Source organism: Corythoichthys intestinalis, chromosome 4 (assembly GCF_030265065.1).
Source record: "Corythoichthys intestinalis isolate RoL2023-P3 chromosome 4, ASM3026506v1, whole genome shotgun sequence".
NCBI lineage: Eukaryota > Metazoa > Chordata > Actinopteri > Syngnathiformes > Syngnathidae > Corythoichthys > Corythoichthys intestinalis.
The window spans coordinates 16,600,396-16,626,187 of NC_080398.1; the positions used below are offsets into that span (position 1 = coordinate 16,600,396).

General features: G+C 41.5%; 1 protein-coding gene across 1 annotated transcript in view; it reads left to right on the forward strand.

The window, feature by feature from the left end:
• Positions 1-25,792, forward strand: part of cdkal1 (CDK5 regulatory subunit associated protein 1-like 1) — a 400,412-nt gene that overhangs the window by 231,308 nt on the left and 143,312 nt on the right. The window contains exon 10 of the mRNA XM_057834194.1: positions 18,738-18,883. Coding sequence (XP_057690177.1) covers positions 18,738-18,883 — 146 coding nt within the window. The remainder of the gene's footprint in view (positions 1-18,737; positions 18,884-25,792) is intronic.

The following is a 25,792-nucleotide window of genomic DNA, read 5'->3' on the forward strand; positions in this document are numbered from 1 at the left end:
TCGTTACCTGTGTTAATGGCACCTGTTTTACCTCATTATCGGTATAAAAGACACCTGTCCACAACTTCAGTCAATCACACTCCAAACTCCACTATGGCCATGACCAAAGAGCTGTCGAAGGACACCAGAGACAAAATTGTAGACCTGCACCAGGCTGGAAAGACTGAATCTGAAATAGGTAAAACCCTTGGTGTAAGGAAATCAACTGTGGAGCAATTATTAGAAAATGGAAGACATACAAGACCACTGATAATCTCCCTCGATCTGGGGCTCCATGCAAGATCTCACCTCGTGGCGTCAAAATGATTACAAGAACGGTGAGCAAAAATCCCAGAACCACACGGGTGGACCTAGTGAATGACCTACAGAGAGCTGGGACCACAGTAACAAAGGCTACTATCAGTAACACAGTGCAAATCCTGCACTACCAGACGTGTCCCCCTGCTGAAGAAAGTACACATCCAGGCCCGTCTGCGGTTCGCTAGAGAGCATTTGGATGATCCAGAAGAGGACTGGGAGAATGTGTTATGGTCAGATGAAACCAAAATAGAACTTTTTGGTAGAAACACAGGTTCTTGTGTTTGGAGGCGAAAGAATACTGAATTGCATCCGAAGAACACCATACCCACTGTGACGCATGGGGGTGGAAACATCATACTTTGGGGCTGTTTTTCTGCAAAGGGACCAGGGTTTGTGTAAAGGAAAGAATGAATGGGGCCACGTATCGAGAGATTTTGAGTGAAAATCTCCATCCATCAGCAAGGGCATTGAAGATGAGACGTGGCTGGGTCTTTCAGCATGACAATGATCCGAAACACACAGCCAGGGTAACAAAGGAGTGGCTTCGTAAGAAGCATTTCAAGGTCCTGGAGTGGCTAAGCCAGTCTCCAGATCTCAGCCCCATAGAAAATCTGTGGAAAGAGTCCACAGAGGGAAAGTCTGTGTTGCCCAACGACAGCCCCAAAACATCACTGCTCCATAGGAGATCTGCATGGAGGAATGGGCCAAAATAGCAGCAACAGTGTGTGAAAAGCTTGTGAAGAGTTACAGAAAACGTTTGGCCTCAGTTATTGCCAACAAAGGGTACATAACAAAGTATTGAGTTGAACTTTTGGTATTGACCAAATACTTATTTTCCACCATGATTTGCAAATAAATTCTAGAAAAATCAAACAATGTGATTTTCTATTTTTTTCCCCACATTCTGTCTCTCATGGTTGAGGTTTAGTCATGTTGAATATTTTCAAGTGGGATAACTCGCACAATTAGCGGTTGACTAAATACTTATTTGCCCCACAATACGTATTCTTTTTTTAATTGTTCACAATCCTATCTCAAGAGAGGAGACACTTTAATGGCATGGAAGACATCTTGTTGGAAGTGATGAGAAGCTGTGGGAGGACCTTGTAAAATTTTTGAGTCCTCAGTAAAATGGTGGCTGTCTTGTAGATTTTCCTATACAAAGACACCCAACGACTTTTCATTATAGCGGCAGCCTCGTGTGAAAGGATCTGGCTGTAATATGCGAAGAAGGTGGGGCCCCAGTTGTCAGGAATACCAAATTTAGAAGTCCTGATACACAAGAAATTCAGGAACTAAACAAAAAGTCTATCGGTTCTTAGACAAAAAGTCGTCCAATGTAGTTTTTCATTGTTGCAAAGAAAAAGCCATGTCTTTGGTTATTTAAAGCAGGAAGGGGTGATTATAGCATCCATGAAAAGGGTTCTACTACAGAGTGAGCTACAGTTCCACTCAAACTGCGTAAGGAGTAGTTTGAAAGGATTGAGGGTTTCAAAAAAAAAATAAATACATTAAAAGCACATTAATCAAGGGTTCCTGCCCTTGTCCTTTGCCCTTATTTGTTAACATGTCTGCCAGCATAGCACTGCCCCTATTCTATTACACGCACTTTTAGATGTCATAGTGGCGGCACTTGTGAATAGAACGTTTGTATTTGTGGATCTTCCCTTCCACCTCAAATGCCCAGCAACGGTCTTCTGCTAGGTAGCCGCCACCCTCTTACAACATACACAATGAATGTTTTTTTCGACAGTGGACTACACATTGCATGTGCTAGTGTGAAAAGACCTTCACTCGCATGAAACTATTGAAATATTGAACTATTGAAATTTTACTATTTTATCTATAATGCAAGCCACATGAACAGGAAGGATCAGAGCACAAAAGTCAATATTCCCAAAGATAATTTTCTAAAGAAAACAAAAGATCATCACCGCTGTATTTTTGTTTGAAATTAAATTTAAAAGACAAACACATGAAAGTTGTGCAATTTTTCTGGTACCTCCCCACCATTTTAATCCCCCCCCCCATATGTTCCTTTCATTACTATCTGACACACACATACGTATTTTCCTTTCAGTACTATCTGATTTTAGGGGCTACATATCAGATCTTTGAGCTAAGCCAGTTAAGATAGAACCTTTTTGATTTGTGTGTCTATCTGAGCTGAAGATGAAAGCACTATGTGTCTTTTCTGCGCAAATGCGACCGATAGGCTTCACGGGGGAGGGAGGGAAAAGTGAGACAATATAATACCGATGTTAAGTGATAAACAAAACAAATACACAGAAATGCACTTGCACCACATTTAACGGATAAAGCTCATCAGCTGATAAAGTGACATTCGAATGTTCTATCGTTATCGCAGCATCATTTTCGGACTCGCTAAAGTGTCCGTTAGCACTAAAGAGGCCTGTACACTGCAGAGATCGCTAACGACAGAGATTCATATCGGGGTTGGGGATAATGATTGGAGGATGGGATGCTCTCTGTCAGACACACACGATAAATGGCTCATGTGAATGAAAAGTCCTCCCCTCATAGATTAATCCCCCAGTTGCCTTCAGCAGTACTCTGCTTTTAAACTAAAGCGTTTAGCCCTCATTCACAACATGTGCACACACACCCTGGTCATCTTGGAGTCATACACAAAAGGGAATCTAGACTGCAACATAATGCTACACCTAATAATGTTTGTTGCATAAAAAGTATTTAACAATGCAACAGAACGTACTGTTGCGCTGTTTAGTAAAAGTCTTTTGTTCTAAGCAGCTGTGAATTTATGAACAACATTCTAGTTCGTTTAGAGGTTGTTCACTGATGTTGTGATTGTCACCTTACTCACTAGGGGTGTGACAAAATATCGAAATGGTGATATGATACTTTGCATCCCAAAAGGTGCTCCTGTCAAGAATCGAGATATCGTTTTAAAAAGGTGTCAATGTTTTAAACTCATTTGCTCCCAGAAACATATAAATACGTTCTATTTTTAAATGCTTCATTGTCCCAAAAATGTATTTATACGTCTTTTGCGTTTTTGTTTTCAAGAAGAATCTATAGCTTGCGATCTATCTGAGAAACAAAAAACAAGGCTCCAAACCCATTTTAAAGCAATAAAACTGGCCACTGGAGGGCAGTAGCGCACTTTGTAAAGACCCGCAACCCGATTCAACAGCAATGAAAGGCCCGGCAGCACAGTCGGAGCGCTGGTGGCAGTATGCCAGGCGGCGGACGACCGAACAAAACAACCGAGAGGACGCCTGGAATGCCAGCCGCTGGACGATGGAGCAAAACGACAGACCACCGTGCAGCGGGCTCGACAAGCAGACCCCGCAGAGATTTAAAAATAATCCATCTGTGTGAGACAGACAACGATGAGGGAAAAGTTTACACGGCAGACATGGCGACAACGGCGTCATCTCGGCGACAACAGGCGTCATCTCTCAGTAGTCATATGTAAACAAATTGTTACTTTGCTATCAAAAGCTCTATTTGTCTTGTTCATTATGATATTTTGTAAAAGGAAAACATTATTCGGATGTTTGAGATGTAACTAATGCAAAAAATAGCTGTGTTAAGTCAAAGTTATGTTTGAAATGTATGCGTTTACAAAAAGCTCATTTTCTCCGTTTTTTCATCAGAAATTGGAAAATTGCTCAAACTAAGCTATTTTCTAATGCTGATTTCTAAAGAATGGAAAAAGATATTAACTTTTTTTCTGCTGAAAGAGAGTCTAATCTTTCTTTTGGTGGGTTCCATGTTTATAGGGCAATTAGTGCTGTCAAACGATTAAATTTTTTTTATCTATTTAATCATATGTCAATTGTGTGATTAATCATGATTAATCACATTTCCCTCGGGATAAATAAAGTTGCTCTTCAGGAGAAAAAAAAATCCAGGAAAATACTTTAATTGACTTAAAATTTGTTTTAAGATGAAATGTATGATGTGTGAATTAATACTTAACCAAATAGAGTGTTAAAATTGTATTTAAAAACTCAGCTCGTACAAAATAATAAATAAAATGTCTATTATACAGCAAAGAGCTTTTACAGATTAAAGTGCCTCAGACTAACAATGTGGCTCAAGTACCGTTTGGCATATTACCCAAAATTAACTGCCAAATTAAAGAGCAGACAAGCACAATACAGTAACAATAACTAGTGTTTCAAAATATTGTGGAAACAACTTGTCTATTAAATTCAACATTTCACACAAATAAATGCAGCTTTTGCAGCTTTACACTAAATGGCCTGAAAGCTGTGTGATATATATATATATATATATATATATATATATATATATATATATATATATATATATATATATATATATAAAATTCACACACTTAACTGAAAAACATTACACTAAACTGTGCGTAAAGATGTTTAGAAACACTGCTTAAGTTAGCCATACTCTTACTTATTTTATTTTTTTTAACCGACTTCTCAGGCAAACGAGCTTGTTGACATTTTCAGACAACAAAGCAGACCTTTTCTCTTGAACAATGTACCCTGTCAAAGAAAACAGTCTCTCGCAAGGAACGGTTGTGGCAGGTGTAGGGATGGGAATCGAAATCCGATTCCAATTCGGAACCGGTTCCGAGTGTTTCGAGGCCTCGACATCACAATGAAAAAGCCTTAATGATCCCTTTAACGATTCCTAGATAAGAGATGATAAGAGAATCGATAAAGAATTGAATCGTTAAGCAATATCGATAATGGAATCGGAATCGTAAAAATCCTATCAATTCCCATCCCTAGGCAGGTGTGACCAGATACTTTTTTTGCAAGGTGGGCCAGCTTACTGTGGGCACTGTTGTGCGCAGACCACCACTGTAGTGGACATGAGTCCATGCTGACACGGCCTTGTACCTGTCTAGTGGTTTGTCATTGGTTGTTGTTGTTGTTGTTTGTTGTCATTGGATTTTCGAGGACCTCGTCTTCGACTATGTTAATGGGTCTACACTCTACAGTCTCTGGCTACCCATGTAGCGATAGCAGTAGTCAACCTACTTGGTTTCTGTCATATTTGTGTGTGTCTCAGTTCTTTTTCTTTCCTTTATGCAGCACCTGATTGAGCCAGATTGGCGGGGTAATGCGACACACCTGTGCTTGATTAGGAAAGCTCAGTATTTAAGGAAGCTTGTCACCATCTGCAAGTGTCGGACTATTGCTTGCTATTTGCCTTGCTTACCGCCTGTGTGTTCATCGTCATCCTTCGAGTTTCCCGACGTTCTACGGTCGTATTCTGGTTTGGTCATCTTTACTTTAGTGCTCTTTTGGGCTTTGTAGTCAGATTCTTGTACTGTGTTATATTCATGCATTCTAGCGTGCTCTCTTAGTTGTACTTTGTTAAACTCGCATTTTTCGCGTGCTCCCTTTGTTGTATTTTATTATATCCGCGTTTATTCGCGTGCTCCCTTTATTGTATTTTATTATATCCGCGTTTATTGGCGTGCTCCCTTTGTTGTATTTTATTATATCCGCGTTTATTGGCGTGCTCTCTCAGTTCTACTCGCATTTTGGCGTGCTCCCCTTTGTTGTACTTATTAAATACAAACATTAGCTCTACCTGATCTCCTTGTCTGTTTTTGGGATCCACATCAACGGCTTGCCGTTCATAACAGAATAGTCCGACCACATGGATCCCACGGACTCGGAGGGTCTTTGCCGTGCTCTCGTTGGTCACTGCCATATGATCAGTCAACACGAGCAATCGATACGCAAATTAGTGGATGTGATCGGCTCGCTCACCACAAGAGTTGCGAATATGGCTTCGCCTGTAAAGCCCGGTGGTATAATTGACGCTGCTGCGGCGCCCGATCTACCCGCCCCGCCCCCGATGAGCCCGTCGGCTTCTTTTCGGGAGCCGATGTTGCCACACCCTCATCGTTATGAGGGAGAGCCAGGTGCTTGCCGACAGTTTTTGCATCAGTGCTCCCTAATTTTTGACCAGCAGCCTTGTACGTTTGCGAGTGACAGATCCCGTGTAGCTTATGTAATGAGTCTCCTCGCCGGTAAAGCGGCTACATGGGCCATGGCGGTAAGCAACACAAGGCCCGCGATCCGTAATTCTTTTGAAACTTTTGAGACTGAGTTTGTAAGAGTTTTTGATCATCCAGTTAGAGGCAAGGAGGCAGCCAGCCGCCTGCTGGATTTTTTTCAGGGCGATCTAACTGTTGCAGACTACTCTATTCAGTTTCGCATTTTGGCCGCTGAGTGCGGTTTTGGGGAAGCGGCGCTGTGTGGGATTTTTCGGCGCGGGCTGTCTTCTGCGGTGAAGGACGAGTTGGCGGTTCGGGATGATTCATCGAATCTGGAAGACCTGATTTCTTTGTCCGTGCTTTTGGACAATCGCCTGAAAGCGCGTGAGAGGGAACGTGCCATGGAGCCTCGGAGACGTCGTTGGTCATCGCCGCGGAGCGGTCCGACTGCGGTCCGTGGGGACAGCTTCGTCAAACCGCCGTTCATTTCTACGCCGACGCGGAGTCCGGTCCCGATAGGAGGGGAGCCTACACAACTCGGTGGCGGGCGCCTTTCTGCTGCGGAGCGACGGAGGCGGTTGGAGGCAGGCTTGTGTCTTTATTGTGGCTCGCCGGGGCACCATATCGCCGCCTGTGACGCTGTCCCTTCGCGTCTATCTGGATCTTCGGTCCCAGGGGTTCCCCTTGCCCGAGGGGGGCCGAGGTTCGTACATGACAGTAATCAGTCAAGTGAATTGCCCCGCGACGTGATAAAGGAACCCAGCGAACCCCAAGGTGTTATGAGACTGCAACTGCCGGGTGAATTGTCACACGGTGGGGTTAATATTAAGTTTTCTGCTCTAATCGATTCGGGGGCTGATGATTGTTTTGTTGACCAGAGTGTTGTGGACGCTCTTAAATGTACATTAATAAGACTCGCTAGGCCCAAACGGGTTTTAGATCTCGATGGGCGACCCCTGGCGGACGTGAGGTTTATTACGCCTCCGCTCAAAACAAAACTGTCCGGAAATCATTTTGAGGTCCGTAGCTTTTTGGTAATGCCGTGTAAATCTGCTCCAGTAGTGCTGGGGCTCCCCTGGTTGAAAGTACATAACCCCAATATTGACTGGGCTAAAACGCAAATAGTAACTTGGAGTACTTTTTGTTATGCACACTGTTTACGGTCGGCGTGTCTGCTTCCCAGTCAAGCACACACTGCTACAGAGCCAGTTAATTTGGACAATGTTCCTTCTGATTATCATGATCTCAAGCGCGTTTTTAGTGAAGAGCATGCTAAAACCTTACCGCCGCACCGCCCTTACGACTGTGCCATTAACTTGCTGCCCAATGCCACGCTGCCCAACTCAAGGTTATACCAGGTCTCTAAACCAGAGCAGGAGGCAATGAGGGAATACATCTCCTCTTCCTTGGCTGCTGGCCTTATTCGCCCTTCATCTTCTCCGTTGGGGGCGGGGTTTTTCTTTGTTGGCAAAAAAGATGGGGGTCTTAGGCCGTGCATTGACTACCAGGGTCTCAATGACATTACTATTAAAAACAAATACCCGCTACCGTTGTTAGATTCAGCTTTCGCCCCATTGAAATCAGCCACCATTTTCACAAAATTAGATTTGCGCAGTGCTTACCACTTGGTCCGGATTCGTGAGGGAGATGAGTGGAAAACCGCTTTTAAAACCCCGCTCGGGCATTTTGAGTACCTTGTTATGCCTTTCGGCCTCACAAATGCACCTGCCGTGTTCCAGAGTCTCATAAACGATGTACTGCGTGACATGTTGAACATATTCTGTTTCGTATATCTGGATGATATTTTAATATTCTCAAGAAGCCTGCAAGAACATCGGCAACATGTTCGCCTTGTTCTCCAAAGACTTCTGGAAAACCGATTGTTTGTCAAGGCAGAGAAGTGCGAATTTCACAGAGTTTCAATACAGTTTCTGGGGTTCATTGTGGAAAAGGGACAGCTCAGGCCCGATCCCGCTAAAATCCAGGCAGTGGCCGAGTGGCCAACTCCGACATCGCGTAAGCAATTACAAAGATTTCTCGGGTTCGCCAACTTTTATAGACGTTTCATCCGTAATTATAGCATGAGGGCCGAGCCTCTTACTAGGCTGACCTCTAACAAACGGCCATTTATGTGGTCATCGGTGGCAGAGGCCGCATTTGTAGGCCTAAAACGAGCGTTTACGAGTTCACCTGTCCTGGTCCATGCTGATGCTAATCTTCCTTTTGTGGTCGAGGTTGACGCATCGAGTTCCGGAGTGGGGGCCATCCTGTCCCAGAGGTCTTCGGTCAACCAGAAACTGCACCCCTGCGCTTTCTACTCCCGCCGCCTCAGCCCGGCGGAAGCGAACTATGATGTCGGCAACAGGGAGCTGCTCGCCATTGTGCAGGCTTTGCAAGAATGGAGGCACTGGTTGGAGGGGACAGAAGAGCCGTTCCAGATACTCACGGACCACAAAAACTTGGAGTACCTTCGGGCAGCCAGGCGCCTCAACTCTCGTCAGGCCCGTTGGTCATTGTTCCTGACCCGCTTTAACTACATTATTACTTACCGTCCAGGGTCAAGGAATGGGAAGCCCGATGCACTCTCGAGGATCCATGAGCCAGTGGAGGAAGGGCCTTCCGACGAGCCGGTCGTTCCTGACAACCTGATTGTAGGGGCACTACGGTGGGAGATCGAACGTCTGGTGGAGGAGGCCCTGCGGGGTGTAACTGTGCCTGGAGGCTGCCCCACGGGCAAGTTATTCGTTCCAGATGCTCAACGTGCAGGAGTGCTGAAGTGGGGTCACGTTTCCAAGTTCGCCTGCCACCCGGGTGTGTCCCGCACGTTCTTCCTCATTTCACAGAGGTTTTGGTGGCCGGGTATGCGCAAGGACGTCATGGACTATGTTGCTGCTTGTACCATCTGCGCTCGAGGCAAGGCGGTTCACCGCCCTCCAGCTGGATTGCTGCATCCACTGCCTGTCCCATCTCGCCCTTGGTCCCATGTGGCACTGGACTTCGTCACTGGACTCCCGCGATCAAAGGGTCATTCTGTCATCTTGACCGTCGTGGACCGGTTCTCAAAGATGGCGCATTTCATCGCACTCCCCAAGTTGCCCTCTGCTTTGGAGACTGCTGACCTGTTGGTGGCGCACGTATTCCGGAGTCATGGCATTCCGAGTGACCTTGTCTCCGATAGGGGGCCACAATTTGTGTCGAAAGTTTGGGGAGCGTTCTGCAAGGCCTTGGGGGCCACGTCGAGCCGGTCTTCCGGTTATCACCCACAGTCGAATGGACAGACTGAACGGGTCAACCAGGACCTGGAGGCCGCCCTTCGCTGTGTTTGTCAGCTGCATCCGGCCTCCTGGTCATCACATCTCCCGTGGGTGGAGTATGCCCACAACACCCTCATTTGCTCAGCCACTGGGAGGTCGCCATTCATGACCGCGTACGGGTTCCAACCCCCGTTGTTTCCGTCGCAAGAAGCGGAGGTAGTTGTGCCGTCTGTCCAGGTCCACCTGCGGAGGGCCCATAGAGTCTGGAGGAACGCAAGGGATGCACTCGTCCGCACGGCAGCCCGCAACCGCCAGATTGCTGACCGCCACAGAAGGCCTGCTCCGGTCTATCGTCCGGGCCAGATGGTCTGGCTGTCGTCACGAGATTTGCACCTCGCTGGGACTTCTAAGAAGCTGAGCCCGAGATACGTCGGTCCGTTCGCTGTGGATGCTGTGGTGAATCCGGTCTCTGTCAGGCTGAAGCTTCCGAGCTCCATGAAGGTCCACCCGGTTTTCCACGTCTCCCTGCTCAAGCCGGTCTCCACCAGTCCCTTGAACCCCCCGCCAGTGCCTCCTCCTGCTCCTCGTGTGGTTGACGGTGGGCCAGTGTATACGGTGCGTTCCATTCTCGATTCTAGGAGGCGGGGTAGGGGGGTGCAGTATCTGGTCGACTGGGAAGGTTATGGCCCGGAGGAACGCCAATGGGTCCCCCGCTCCTGGATCCTCGATCCGTCGCTGCTGCGGGATTTCCACTCCCTTCATCCCACGAAACCAGGTGGTCCGCCAGGGGGCGTCCGTTGAGGGGGGGGTTCTGTCATATTTGTGTGTGTCTCAGTTCTTTTTCTTTCCTTTATGCAGCACCTGATTGAGCCAGATTGGCGGGGTAATGCGACACACCTGTGCTTGATTAGGAAAGCTCAGTATTTAAGGAAGCTTGTCACCATCTGCAAGTGTCGGACTATTGCTTGCTATTTGCCTTGCTTACCGCCTGTGTGTTCATCGTCATCCTTCGAGTTTCCCGACGTTCTACGGTCGTATTCTGGTTTGGTCATCTTTACTTTAGTGCTCTTTTGGGCTTTGTAGTCAGATTCTTGTACTGTGTTATATTCATGCATTCTAGCGTGCTCTCTTAGTTGTACTTTGTTAAACTCGCATTTTTCGCGTGCTCCCTTTGTTGTATTTTATTATATCCGCGTTTATTCGCGTGCTCCCTTTATTGTATTTTATTATATCCGCGTTTATTGGCGTGCTCCCTTTGTTGTATTTTATTATATCCGCGTTTATTGGCGTGCTCTCTCAGTTCTACTCGCATTTTGGCGTGCTCCCCTTTGTTGTACTTATTAAATACAAACATTAGCTCTACCTGATCTCCTTGTCTGTTTTTGGGATCCACATCAACGGCTTGCCGTTCATAACAGTTTCTTTTTGTTGACAAGACCGAGTCCGCACTCTGCCAGTGTAGCTTGATGACTGCGGCTTGTTCCCGCAGTGTTAGCGTCATTGCTAGCACTAGCGAAGATATGCTTTGCCCGAAGGTGGTACTTTAGGCTGGTTGAGCTTTGATCGAAGGACAGTTCATCACAGCAGTATGTGCGCACAACTTTGGTTTTATCCAGGTTTCCATTAGGCAGCTTTTTAAAACGGAATTTGGTCATCATCCTCACTCATCGTGGCTGGCTGCATTTTGTCCTGCATTGCCGCACGGAGAATGTACACATCAGCGTGTGGGACTACGGGAGGCAGTTGTGGCCAAACTTAGTGTTAGCGGTAAATCATCTTAATTTTACTCCACAAAAGCATATTTTGCATTTTTCTACACACAATAACAACTTATTTAGGTTGAATTCGGATGTCACTATTGCCTCAGCATGTCTTGCCTGCTATCTGGCCCTCGTCGTTTTTAAATTGAAATGTTACATTAAATAAAACATGTAAAAGCTGATTTTTTTTTGTATGGACACATAAATGTCTAAATTACTATTTTATTTACTATTTTTTTTTTGCCAAATACCTGCAGTTGGCCAAAAATTTCCTGATTATTTGAATGTAAAGTTACACTATTGTGTATGGGTACAAAATCCAACATGGCGGCCATCACAAAACAAAGAGCTTTTTAAGTTGAAAATTCTTATAAGTAAATGTGTAAATCCTGTAATTGCTACAGTGATAAACGTAAAACAGTCTAGATTCTTGGTTAGAAGCAAAAAAATCAGGCAGTTATCATTCATTTTACGTAAATATTTCAAGCCAATGTTACACAAATTCTTTTCCATTCATTTCATTTTTTTCACAACATTTCAAAGTGCATGTGTGGTGCTACTTTAAATAATAATTAGCTTGAATCCTTGACCAAATCACTCGTGAGACACTACTGGCTGCTTGTATGCACTAAAACTTCCGTCCTGTTTCCACCTAAATCCGGCGTTAGAATGCAGCGTGGGTTTGAGTTTATCGCAGTGAAAGCTTTAACGACGATCTGCCTGGACCGGCCCCCTACGGGAAGCCGTGGCACAATGTCTGTAGGAGCTGTCTCATCAACTGATAGTGGAGTGTATGCATAAACAGTTGAAAGCCACTAAAAATCCTGAATATTTTGAACGTTTTAAAGGTGTAGCACAAAGAATTTTCTGTGATGTTTTATGAGGTTGGCATGAAATGTTGAGATACTATGTAGTGCAATGTTTGTGTGTATGTGTGTACTAGCTCTGTTAGATAGCTATTACGACAGCACACTATTTGGGCATGAACAACATCTATACTGGTATCCATTGCTTTCCTCCAGATAGATGACTCTTTCCTTGTCACAATAATTGACAGCTCACTAGGGTCAGTTCACATGTGCTAAAGGCGACAGTATGGCTTTATCCCAGTATGTCTCCTATGACCTGTACATATTAATTACACTCACATTGGACATGCTTGTCAAACCAATATTGGAGCTGCATGCTTTCGGTCACTTGGATTTTTTTTCTTTAGTAGTTTGGTTGTCAGTGACAAAAATGTATATTACTGAAATATTCAGCAATAATTCTAATTATTTGAAATTCAAATGTATGTTTGTACATTTGCAATCAACCCAATGATACAATCACACAAGGTCAAAAACCAAGTGTGTATTTGTTGACAAACGAGTAGTAAATGTTTTTGACATCTAAAAGCATTTTGAATGTTTATCTAAAAAATCTTTTTCAGTCTATACATTTAGTCTAAAATGTAATTTTCTTTGGCTGAGACTATAGTATAGGTTAGACAGTAAATGTTGCATGAATCCTGCTATGACAGTATATTTTATGAATGCAGTATTTTTGCTGAAGTTAAATCACTTATGAATAAACATTTTGAAAGGTTAGTAAGCACAGTGTATTGTGTTTTGTTTAGCAATTTTGCTTTATGACTTCTGCTGCAGAACAGAGCCACATGCAGACCAGATTGTTACATGTATATCCCTCTCATGCTTTTATTAACTCATTGACTGCCAATGATAACGATAGATGTTGTCAAATTCATTTTAACTGGGAGGACTGACAGAGGTCATTTGCTTTCAATGCCACTAAATGTTCACTGCCAGCACTCCCTATGAAAATGGATTTTATGTCAAACGATGTCACTGGTAGCCAATGAGTTAAGCGCTGTGTTAGAAAATACATTAAAAAAATAATTGGAAGACTACATGTAAATTTCATGCTTGAACTAATGTGGAAGATTTTACATTTGACTGAAAAGCAACTGCTTTAATGACGCTAAGTTTTAGTAATTTACTTTTGAGGCATGTCATCATCTACAGGTTGGGTTGCACACTCAGGCTGTAGTCCACAATGTGAATTTACCTGAGCATTGAAACAGGTTTGATATATTCTTCTCATATGCTTCTTTTATACAATTTTCGGATTTTCTTAAAGTCGTAAGGTGACAAGTGGCTGCCATTCTTAGTAGTTTCTATTTAAACAACTTAAAATGGAACAGCATTGATGACTTGTTAGCAAGACGCCACATAGTTCTGAGATCAAGGGTTCAATCCCAGGCCTTTCTGTGTGGAGTTCGCATGTTCTCCCTATGCCAGCGTGGGTTTTTCTCGAAGTACTCCAGTTTTCTTTTGTTGTCCCATGATTGGTGGTACTACAAACAAATTTTCCCCCGAAAATGATGGTAAAATTACTGTTACAACCGAACTCAGCATTGGTAATACATATGCATTTTGAGGATATCTTGCCACTTCTTGTTGTAAAATAGCAGATTTCTCGCGTAAGGGTTGTACAACTTAGAAAATGCAGTCAAATTAGAAAATCTAAAATATTAATAAGTTACCGCGACCTTCGTGAGGTAAAGCGGCATGGAAAATGAATGAATGAATGAATTAATAAGTTATCTTGACTGTATTCATATTGTCGTTTTGGTTTTTGCTCTGTATTTTTAAGTTGCGTTTTTGAAGCATGAGACCACTATAAGGAACTACCAAAAAATTGTAAAGGAAATGCCATAAGGAAATAAGGGAATGATATTCTTCAATATTCATATACAGTGAGCCCTTGTTTTTCCGCAGTTAATGGTGACAAGAACCTGCCGCAATAATTGAAAAACCACAAAGTAGCTCTTCCCCTGTGTGTGTTGGAACGAGCGATACATAAAAGACATGTTTTTTCTTTTTTTTTTCCTCCAAAGTATAATTTAAAAAAGAAAACATTTATGTATATACAGTATATCTTTTTATAAATGGTTTTCAAGCACTTCAAATGTAATAATTATGATACGTTTTAAACATGTTACTGTCCAACAGAATTGTTTTTAAACAAGAATAAAGTAGTAAAATGCTTGTCTTCATTAAATGCTTCATTGAGTGAGTCCAAAAAGTAGAATAATGCTTGTGATTATTAAATGCTTCATTGAGTGAGTCCACTCAAATCCGCTCAAGCTGCTCACTTGCATGCAATGAGTTTCCACAGCAACTGTTTAAAAAGTTAAACGATGATTGACGCATACAGCGTTTTGAAGTTTCGGCTCTCTAGCAAGATCAAACCTTAACGTCTGTCAATCATTGTTAGCTTTAATAAGCATGGGGGGGCGTGGCTCAGTGGTAGAGTAGTTTTCCCCCAAACCAGAGGTTGTGGGTTCAATTCTCCGCCCTGATGAACTTCAGTAGGTAGATGGCGAGATAGTGCAAAGCGCCTTGAGAAAAATATATGAAAAAAATTATATAGCGCTTGAAAAAGCGCTATATAAGTATAACACCATTTAACACCAAGCAACTCCAGTGCACAGCCTGACCAAGAAAAGTGGCAGGAGCGAGAATGTGAGGCTATGTGATCGGATCGGGACAGCTCTATCAAACTTTGCATTAATTCATTTATTTTTAATTGGAAAAAGTAAAATCAGACATGGACTGAAGGCGCAAAGTTTGAAGCGCGAAGTAGGGAGGGAACACTGTATGCTACATTACATATATAGTAGTGTTTTTTTTCTTTCTTATATTTCATTTTTTTGACTGTACTGTATATTTCAGTATTTTCCTTTTTGGACTGTTTGTATGAAAGAATTAGAACTGATGATTTTTGTGGGTGTATCCTCAAGGGCCGCTTTGGGTCCTAGTCTTTGTTCCTACCGAGTACCGATCGAGCACAGACAGTTAAACCAGTGAGGGTTCTGCTAAAACAAGCAGCACCTGACTGCAATCAACTGATAAAACTTTTAAGACACCAGATTGGTGAAAAGGTGTCATCTCGTGTTGTTGGAATGAAGTCCTGCACCCACTGCAGCTCTATATGTAATAACCCTTGATGTAAATGTTCAGTTGTCTGATTGTAAAATCTGGGTACGAGCAAAGCACAAAACAAATACGGTATTTTAATCGATCATTTTATCATCAAAAGTCTTTGAAGAAAATACACATTTAGTTTCTTCTACACACCATTATAGACATTCTTTTATGTTGATTTGTTCTTAATCTTAAACCAGTTCTCACTGAGACAGTCATACACCCTCAGCAAGCTGATTTCCGTCACCAATCAAGCACTTTTTTCCCCCTATTGCAAATTAATTCTTTCTAATTTGGAGCTTGCAGTGGTCAACCCCCTGCTGTGGGCTGTGACTGAGCTCTGTATGTCGCTGCACACATCTGCATTTGTCTGCACTTGAAGTAGGAACGTTCTTCAATAGATCTATAATGAGAAGATGGACTCTAATCAGCACATTCTTGTAGGAAATCATTAAATCATTTCTTTCTTCCCTCTCCTTTTTTTCTCTCCACTTTTTGTGGTGATTAGCACGCTAATGATAACATTCTGATTATGTCCATCAGACAAATTTGACATCTGTGCTCTTTCCAGCTTTTTAGTTTAGGATATTTTAGTGCAAAAAAATTAATAGCTCTGCAAACTGTCCTAATTAATGTGGCATGTTAAGATGCGTATTACCGTAATTTCCCGGATATAATGCACACTTTTTTCCCCAAAATTTACTCGTAAAATCATGGATGCGCGTTATTTACGGGTACAGGGACAGAGACAGAAAAAAATCATCATGATTCATGTTCCATTGTAAGCATGGACCAGCACAATATTACCTAATCCGAACGACAGTGATATAATAATCAAGTTTCATGTGGTAAATAATTGTTTTCATGATGAGCCAAGCCGCGTTGTTTTATTTACATTGAAACTCACACAGTAACAACGTACGTCTTGCACGCAAATCGCGGGACATTTGTTTACTTCCGGCTGTTCCCTTAACTAAACTCTTCCCCCCCGGAACTACACAACTTGCCAACATTAGTTCTGCTGGTGAAATCTGTTAAAACTCCTTACTTTGTGAAAATTATTATCGCAAACTGTGAGCAATTTTACCACAGAAAATTAATATTCTATTTAAAAAAAAAAAAAAAAAAAAAAAAAAAAAATTGGCAAAAGGATTAAAAAATGCTGCAACCGCGTACTTTATAAAAGTTCGAGACACGAGACTCATATTTATTGGTGCTAAAATTAGGGTACGCTTTATATACGGGTACATGAATTTACCCTAGATTTTACAGGTAAAGTTGGGGTGCGCGTTATACACGGGTGCGCCTTATATTAGGGAAATTACGGTAGTTTAAACGGATAGTTCGTACAAAAAAGGCTGCTATTAAAGTATTGAGATTATCTAAATCAATGGGGCACATCAGAAAATAAAAAACTATGCTTCCTGTTTTGTTTAGAACAGGGGTCTCCAACCCGGTCCTCGAGGCCTGCAGTGGGTTCTCATTTTTGTTCATACTGATCAAGCACAGACTTTTTAACCAATGTGGTTTCTACTAAAACAAGCAGCACCTGACTGCGATCAACTGATTACACTTATAAAACAGCAGGTTGGTGAAAAGGTGTTGTTTTGTTGGAGTGAAATCCTGCACCCACTGCGGCCCTATGTGGAGTAGTTTGGAGACCGCTGGTTTAGAAGTTACTGTAAAATGCATACAACCTTATATATCCTACTATGATGATCTTAAAACATTTATATCTTCTAATTATCTTTATTTATATGAATTACAAATGTGGTCAGTCGGGGTATTATGTATTCCCTTAAAACTGCAATGTACTTAAAACTAGTGTTGAACCGATACCATTTTTTTGGCCCCGATACCTGGCTGTGCAGTATCGGCCGATACCGAGTTTATATATATATATATATATATATATATATATATATATATATATATATATATTTTTTTTTTTTTTTTCCCCCAAAGAGCTACATAATTGGATGTGAAATCATTGCTATCAAGGCTTTGTCAGGCTGTTGCTTACCTTTGCAAAATAGGAAAAAGACTAGTACAAAGTATAATACTAGCCCAACAGTAAGAAAGTAAAAATAAATTCATAATAATAAACTCTGAATGAACTGAGTAAACTTTTTTTAAACCTCTCAAGGGCCAAACAGTGCAATTTTCATGAAATTATTGTCACATTCTGCTGCTGGTTAGATTGTGTTTTGTTGCTGGGCTTATAGTGGGGGCGTTCCTGACGTCGCACCTGAATCCAATGCGGGCTCATCAACGCAGCATTTAAGCACGGGTGATCTCAGAGAAGGCTGCCGAGATATTTGCCTTGCTGATCGCCATTTGACATCTCGCACTATAGTCTCGCTACATTTGCTTGTTACGCCCCTGCATTGGGTTTTTTCTGTTAGTGTGCTGCACTCGTTTGTAACCTCTACCCTGTGCAGGTATTTGTGTGTTTTTACTTTGGCTTTTTGGCTCCCTGCCTATCGTCTTAGTTAATCTTCGAGTTTGTAGTATTGAGCTCCGTCGACCTGCTGTCACGGACTCCTTTTGTTATTTATACTATCCTGCGATCGCGTGTTATTTTTTGTTTGCAATCATTAAACCCTTGTACGTATCCCCCACTTGTTGTCCGCTTCAAGGTCCAACCTTGTTTCCGCATTTGCGGACGCTAACAATTATAAGTAATAATAATTGACCACAGCATCCCGTCTCTCTATTAGCCTCCTTTTTTCGGGATGGGGGGAGTCCCTTATTTCTATTTCTGAAAGGTGGCAACCCTACTTTGGAAACAGTTCCCAAACTACTGCAGCATTTCTTTAAGTAAAAGACAAAGTAAAGTTGACGTAGTGAACTTACCAGAGATTGTTGCACCGGTCCAGCGCCCTTCCTCTGGATAGCAGTCCTGCTCTTGCAGGCTCAAACTCGTTGTGTTCGTTCACGTTTCGCCTTCAAATGTTTTATCAGGTTCGAAGTATTGAAACTGGCCGATTTAACTCCACATCTCGAAACTTTCAGGCCGCTAATCTTGCATGCAGCCATTGATTTTAATCGACGGGGTTTGTATTTTGAAATATTTCCCGACCGCCAGCATTTCTCCTGGTTTATTTTTCCTTCATATGAAAAAGTGCCCTTGTCATTGGTCGGGAGTGGCTATTGGCCCGTTCTCATTGGTCTGGAGCAGGCCAATGGCGATAGCTGCTTGGTGTTCACATGTCATCACACAACACAGAGACAGAGTGTAGTGAGCGCCATTTCGGGCCGGATCGGCGCCCCCTGCCGATACTAGTATCGGTATCGGTGCATCTTTACCTAGAACACAAATATCACTTTTATTAGAGAAACACATGAACACAAGCACATGAACACAAGTTATTTTGTACCTATTTATTGCATATTTATTTTGTACATTTTTGTTTCTAAATGCCCTTGAATTTGTCTACCCTTTTAGGAGATGGCGAAGATTTTAAACCATCCCCGTGTCTATGCCTTTCTTCACGTTCCTGTGCAGTCAGCCTCGGATAGCGTTCTCATGGACATGAAGCGAGAGTACTGCATTGATGACTTCAAAAGAGTGGTTGACTTCTTGAAAGAGCGGTAAGACAAACTGTTGACCCTTTTTGGTCCTGTGGGTTTCAAAGGAGTCTTGACCTAAGTGATGTTTTCATCTTTCATCAAAGCTGCTATTTGGTAAACCTTTTCAGATTAATTTTTAAATCCCGAATATGAGACTTTCTGGCATCGCTCAAATGTTTCTTGCTGTTTTTTTGTAGTTTGTCTTAGCATTCTTTGTGCATTTAGCCCCTGATTTAAAAAGACAACAGCTCATTACCCAGTAACCTCTAGCCTTGCAGGCGACAGCCCTGCAGGTGCCTCATGGGAGTAAACCATCCATAGATCACAGGCAAAACTCAGGATCAGCAGAGTATAACTAAATCTACATTAAACAAAACATAAAAAAAAAAACTTTAATATATTCAGAACTTGCAAATAGTGCCTCATCTGGTGCAGAAATGTTTGCACGTTATGAATGTATTACCCGTCTTGGAGTGTCACATACACTAAACACTACCTTATTTTCTAAGCTACACTCATCTCTATTGTTCGTACTAGCTCAAACTTTGTTCTTATGCCTGGAGTTCAGTTTATTCCTTTATATTTATATTTACCTTTGCTGTATGATGGAAACAAAATCCACTGCTGCACAACCACTGTTCATTCTCTGCCTGTCACAGTCCAACCTTGGAATCTTAATTTTGTTTTGAAACTGCACAATGTCAACACTGACAACAATTTCCCCTCCAGACCTTCCTTGATAATATACTGTATGTAAGGATTACAGTAAAACTAGATTTCATCCTTGTGAAACTCTTCACAAAGTACATTGTGTGCTGAAAGTTAAAAAAGAAAAAAAAAAGAAAAAAAAATCTGACTGTGATTGATTGTCTCTACGCTCAAATATCAATAAGATAATACACCATGAAGTGATTCAGATGAAAATGGGTTTATGGTTTACGATATATCTGGCTCAAATCTCATATTACAGAGAGATTTAGGAGTAAGATGTGTATATTATATGCAAGAATGTTATTACTGTTGCCAGATGATAACCTCTTATCCATAAGTTAAGCTTTACTGTGGAATTAAATAGCAAGCACGCATGTTTTCAGATAAGCAGCGTCTGAGGTATTTGTGATTCAACCATGTTTAGTTGACAAATATGACATTTTCATTCTGCCCATTTGCTTTTATCTAACATACACTGCCATCACATACTAATATTGTAAGGCAGATAAAGCTATCCCTAGGCAGGTGAAATCCATTCATTGTAGAGTTTATTATATGTATCCCTGCATTGAAAAATGGATGTTACGTTCATGTAGGTTTAGAGACCGACCAAAACGTAAAACGACACATAACAAACATCACTAGATTAAAAGCTTATGGCATATAATTTTTTTTTTTTTTTTTTGGGGGGGGGTTGTCACATTTATACAGTTGGACTCAAACTATTTCCTCCTCATTTATTTTGTTTTCCTTATTCAAATATTCCTCATGCTTTAAAGAAATAGATTGACCTATCTCATCCAACTGAATGGTAAAAACTGTAGATATTCAACAATATAAATGCGTGTACTAAAAAAAAGATTCAAAAATAACTGATAATTATCTTTTGATCCAAGATGCTCTTATATAACACCATTTCTGACTCATGGTTACTAAACTTTTGTAAAACAGCATGTACCATGTTGCATAGATTTTTCCAGGGTAAGGCCTGTGTATCGATTTATTTGTCATCTTCTTCACCTGGAATCAACATAGATAACAGATTTTTCATTTTTCTTGCTCCACGGTGTTGCAGCAATCTTCATATTTTAAATAAGATATTTTGAAGCAATCTTTGCTTCATCCTTCTTTGAGTAGCGTATGTCGATTAGTTCAAACTGTAATAGCGTACCGCACGAATACTATTTTTAGACCGTGACGTCGCCATCGTAGCGCGGAAGTGGGACATTATCGACACGCCCTCGCATACTAAACATGTTATTTCTGCTTGTTTTCTCCGGTAATATTTCAAAAAAGCACATGTCGATCAAACACTGATGCTATGGAACCTGTAGACACAACTCTAGACATTATGACTTTTGAAGGATGTTTTCTTCATACGTTTCCCGAAACTAAAAATTCGGAGGAAAAAATGTGATGAATGAATCAACTTGCGCGGACGTCAAAAAGACCAGTTTAACGCCAGCAAGGTGAAGCCATTCACATTTAATATGCAGTAAACATTTTGATAGGGCCATGGTCCTACAAAGGACGAAAGGGTAAGCCATTTTTATATTTTTTACTTATTTTTTTAGCGTGGCGTTTTGCTGTGCTGCTTCTGTCTGACAATGAATCACCTTACACCTAATCACATGAATTACCTTTTCTGTTGTAAACAAAAACAACTTTAGTAAGGGGAAGTGTAAATAAATTATAGAATTAAGATTTGTTATTAATGAAAAAATTAAAAGTGTTTGTTGGCTGTCACTGAGTAGCATATGCGATCGCTACATAAAAATAGCAATGTAAATTGCCCCCTAGAACGGTCAAAGACGTAAGACAACCAGAGGATATAATATATAAGAATTTCCAGGCATATGTTGGTAAAGGATAGATTGTTGAAACAGGAAAATGTCATTGTCAGTGGCGTAAGGTAATGCACACAAGAAAAAGGTGTAGATAAAAAAAGCTAACTCTGGACCAGGTCGGGTCTTTTTCCCGTCTTTTTCAGCCCTCGTCACTCAACCCATCTCTTTAAGTGAACATTTGTATGTTTTCCCACATCTTTACCAGTGAATTTGGCACCATGGACATCATTTTCAGACAGAATTGGTAGGTTTAGCTCAATAAACATCTCGTTCGTACACTATTTCCATGCATTTACTATTAGGGACAAACGGGAGGTTGACCCGCCTAGCAACTATTGCTAACATCATGAATTTTAATGAGCAAAAATGACGTGTTGCTTGCGGTACGCCATTGTGTGATACAACATTCCTTAAACATGTCAAAATATTTCGCTCTCTTTCACTGCAATGATTCACAGCCAATCAGCTCATGGGATAGATAAAACCACTTGCGCTATCGTTGGTCAATCTCTATGCTGTGATGATGCGCAGCCAATCAGCTTACATAACAAATCCACTCTTATTGGTCGATCTCGTGCTGAGAACCAATCACACGCCTTGTATGAGTGCCAGCGAGCATGTGCAAAGATTCTCTGTTTACTCAGTACACTCTTTGTTTGGCATGCTAGGAAACCTTCTCTCCTGTGCCTCAACATGAAGCAATGCATATTTTTTTTGTTTTCATTTTTTTTCACTATTCCTGCTTATGTAGATTGCTTATGTACTGTGTTTATTAGGCTTTCAGTTATTTTAAATAATTTAGCAACTTTTCATTCCAAAATGTGTAGGAGGAAAACCAAAGACCAGTCTGGTCATTCTTGATACTAAGTTTAAAAAACTTTGAGATCAAACATGATTTGCCGTTAGAAGTGTTAGTCATGCTTGACACATTTACAATGACATATTTCTTTGTAGAATTTATGTAAGGTTTCATGTTTCCTGCTGCTGTGTCAGTATTCCAGCACATTTTTTCCCCACCTGTCTGTCAAACCTTTCTTTAAATATTTTGTAACCGTCTGATTCGTCACAGTGTAGTTTTCACTGGGGCTTTTTTCTGTTAAGGACTGATGCCCTTTAACATTGGCTTTGTGTTGATTTGTAGCTTAGGCAATTATTTGGCCTAGTAGAGGTATCCTCCACTGTCTCCAGTTGTTATTTTAGTCTAGATGAAATTTAAGACGGTGACACTAATCCTAAAAGGCTGTGGCAAATGTCTAAGGAGACATACAAGCTCGCCACACTTGATGCATCTCACCATCGGATCTTGTTTTTACTGGCAGACTAACCCGCTGTGCAAGTCTTCTTTGTATATATTTATGCAGGGTCACTCCATTGTTGGCTTTTGTTACCTAAACTGGACGTTGAGTAAGTGAACTTAGTGCTGCTACTTATTGAGTGGTTGGTTGATCCAATTTAGCTCTAACAGTAATTACTACAACACTTTAATTACATGCATCTTCATGTCTGGGGAAAGGACAGGACAAGCGAAAACACACACCCGCTGTGTCTGTGATAGCATGCAAGATTGTCCTCACATGTGGGTGTCTGTGTGTGTGTGTGAGACCATAAATTCGACACCATCATGTCTTTTTGTCTTTGTTCTTTATACCTGTTCTTCTCAAGCGAGTTACTAGCATTTTCCTGTCTTTTCCTGCTGTTATTATTTTTATTATTTGGATTTTATTTGTGTCTGGATTTCATCTGCCAGTAAGGGCGCTTTCATGCGAGCACTGTTTGGTCTGTTTTAAACGGACCAGAGTTCTTTTTCTCTGATAGTCCGCCTCGTCTTCAGTCGTCGTGTAAATGTGGATGCGCATCCGAACTTGGAAGTTCAGACCAAACAAACAAACTCTGGTCTGCTAAAAAATTGTGGGTCTTGGTCCACTTTAAGCGCACCCTGCTTCGCTTGTGAATGCAAACGGAGCAAGGTGCGCTTTTGCTACTTTACGTGCAGTGTTCCAGTATGGGGCTGTAATGCTCCAGGCTGTGACGCTACATAAAGTGCATCCTTGGAAGTGGAAGTACAGCGCATGCTAATCAAAATCAACAATGACAAGAGGACAGATGATTAACCATGACCAGATGTTGTTGTGCTGCGCTAAGAAGTTGCATTTGATACACAGAATCGGGTTCTGAGTTGGCGGTTGTGTTTTGTGTTGTGAACGCACCATGTTAGAGTTGAGAGAGTTGCGGAATACTTTCACTTTCTATGTTCTGTTGTTTTTTGGTTTGCCTGCGGTGGACAGTTGCTGTGTTGTGTTGCACAAGTTCTGAAATAAAGGATGAATAACCTGACAAAGCTGGTCACTTCCTTGTCATTGTTACAGTATTAAAGGGATCCTCTATTTTTAAGACAAGTAATTCTTAAAAGATAAATGTTAGCATGAGTTATAATAATTTGATATTAAAATCCCTCTTAATGTTGTTGTTTTAATAAAGTTTGTAAAATTATTTTAAGTGATAGGTCGCCATTCTTGTTACGTCGCAGTGCGTGACGTCACCGGTCCCGTTGCCGAAATTCCAGCGTGTCACTCGTTTGCTTTCCCAACATGTCGTCAGTTGTACCCTTCCTATTTGAACCAGATCTGAAAAGTGAAGAGTAGGACAGCACTGTCGGTCGTTCACAAGATGAGCTTCAGGGAAAAATGCATGCAGCAAATACCTGATTAGACAAAAGTTGGGCAAAACTGGTGATGCGAGAGAGTGCTGTTGAACTCCGGTTGGGAGTGAGAGTGTATGCTGTTTGGCACTCCGGTTTTATTAGCAAATATTCAAGGTAAGCATATTGCGTTTTCAAACCCAATATAATTATGTAGATTGTTTGCATCCAGAGCTGTCGTGTGCTTTACATACAGTACAGGCCAAAGGCACACCTTGTGTAATCCATGTCATGTACATTGTAATGCGTGGTAGCTAGGATACGTTTATAAAAGTACCAAAAAGGGGAGAACCTTCCACTATGCACATTTATTCACAAAAAATATTTCCACCTTGACTACCCTTCACTCATGAGCTCAGCAGTACGCAAACACGGGTTCCCTGACGAATTCCCAACATTGTTGTGAGGTCCACGTCAGAGTCACTGTCGTCACTGTAGCATGCCATAGTGCTTTAATTATTTAGTATGATTTGGGGAAAACTCCCACGAAGAATAGTCAACAAAAAAGATAGCAATAGTAATCCAAATCCGCGTGTTTTTACTCACTGGAAGATCCAGGAATTAGACCGATCCCCAGGCAATGTCGAAGCCACGATCAGGCTGTCGATTCCATGAAATAGACTGATCCGAAAAGCCGCTGTGGGACCGACGAATTTAAAAAAAAAAAAAAAAAAAAAAAAAAAAAAGGACAGATCCGACACCAATATTGCAGACGCTGTGGGACTGTCGCATCCAGAAAATAGACGGATCCCTTACTTGACTGAGGATCCAAGAAAATTTTTTGGGCGCCAGTTGTAACGCGTGGTGGGTAGGATACGTGCATACAGGGACCAAAAAGGGGGAGAAGCTTCCACTTATGCACATTTATTCACTAAAAATAATAATTCCACCTTGACCACTCACTTCACTCCCCTTGTTTCCATTTGACTGGAAATTGCATCCAAAAGCAGCACCATCGTCGCATTTTACTTCGTGAGTTTAGGCAGCAATAAGCAATTGTTGAACACGCTACACATTTGGAAAGATCCTAATTACGTCATCACTGCGAGCCCGCAAACCATGGCACCAATTAACGGTCAAAATATGGACTAAATATTATAAAATATTGCCATTGATTTAACATTTTATGTGTTTCTAACAACATATTTTAGTACAAGAGAACAATCGTGGTTTATTAGAGCCTACATGTATTTAAGTTAGAGAATCACTTTAAGGAAACAAATGCCTGCCCCAGAGGCTTCATTTTTTGGTTGGTTTTCCCCCTTTTTTCAGGATGGATAGGGTGGGGGAGATAGTTCGGTCGGCGTAGTGTGAATGCTGAGCCTTTTCAACAAGTCATTTGAAAATGTTGTGAGGTAGCTCTCCATCCGGACCCGGGTCCACTTGGTCTAATATGAAAGTGTCCTAAGTGTAAGCTATTATTTGAGTCAGTGTGAAAGTTATTAGTTTGGAGTATGTTATTAGTAATTATTTAACCCTTTAACACCTTAGCCTATTTTAGCCGAATTTGCATGCATTTGATGTTGCCTTTATATTTCAAAGAAATAATTGTTTACAATGGCCAAGTTGGGTCCCTTTTTTCAGGACACCTTGAACTTCATGTCCAAATTGTTGTTTTCTTCACTGACCAATTATAATCCACATTTTGGACCCAAAAAGACAAAAAAATCCCAA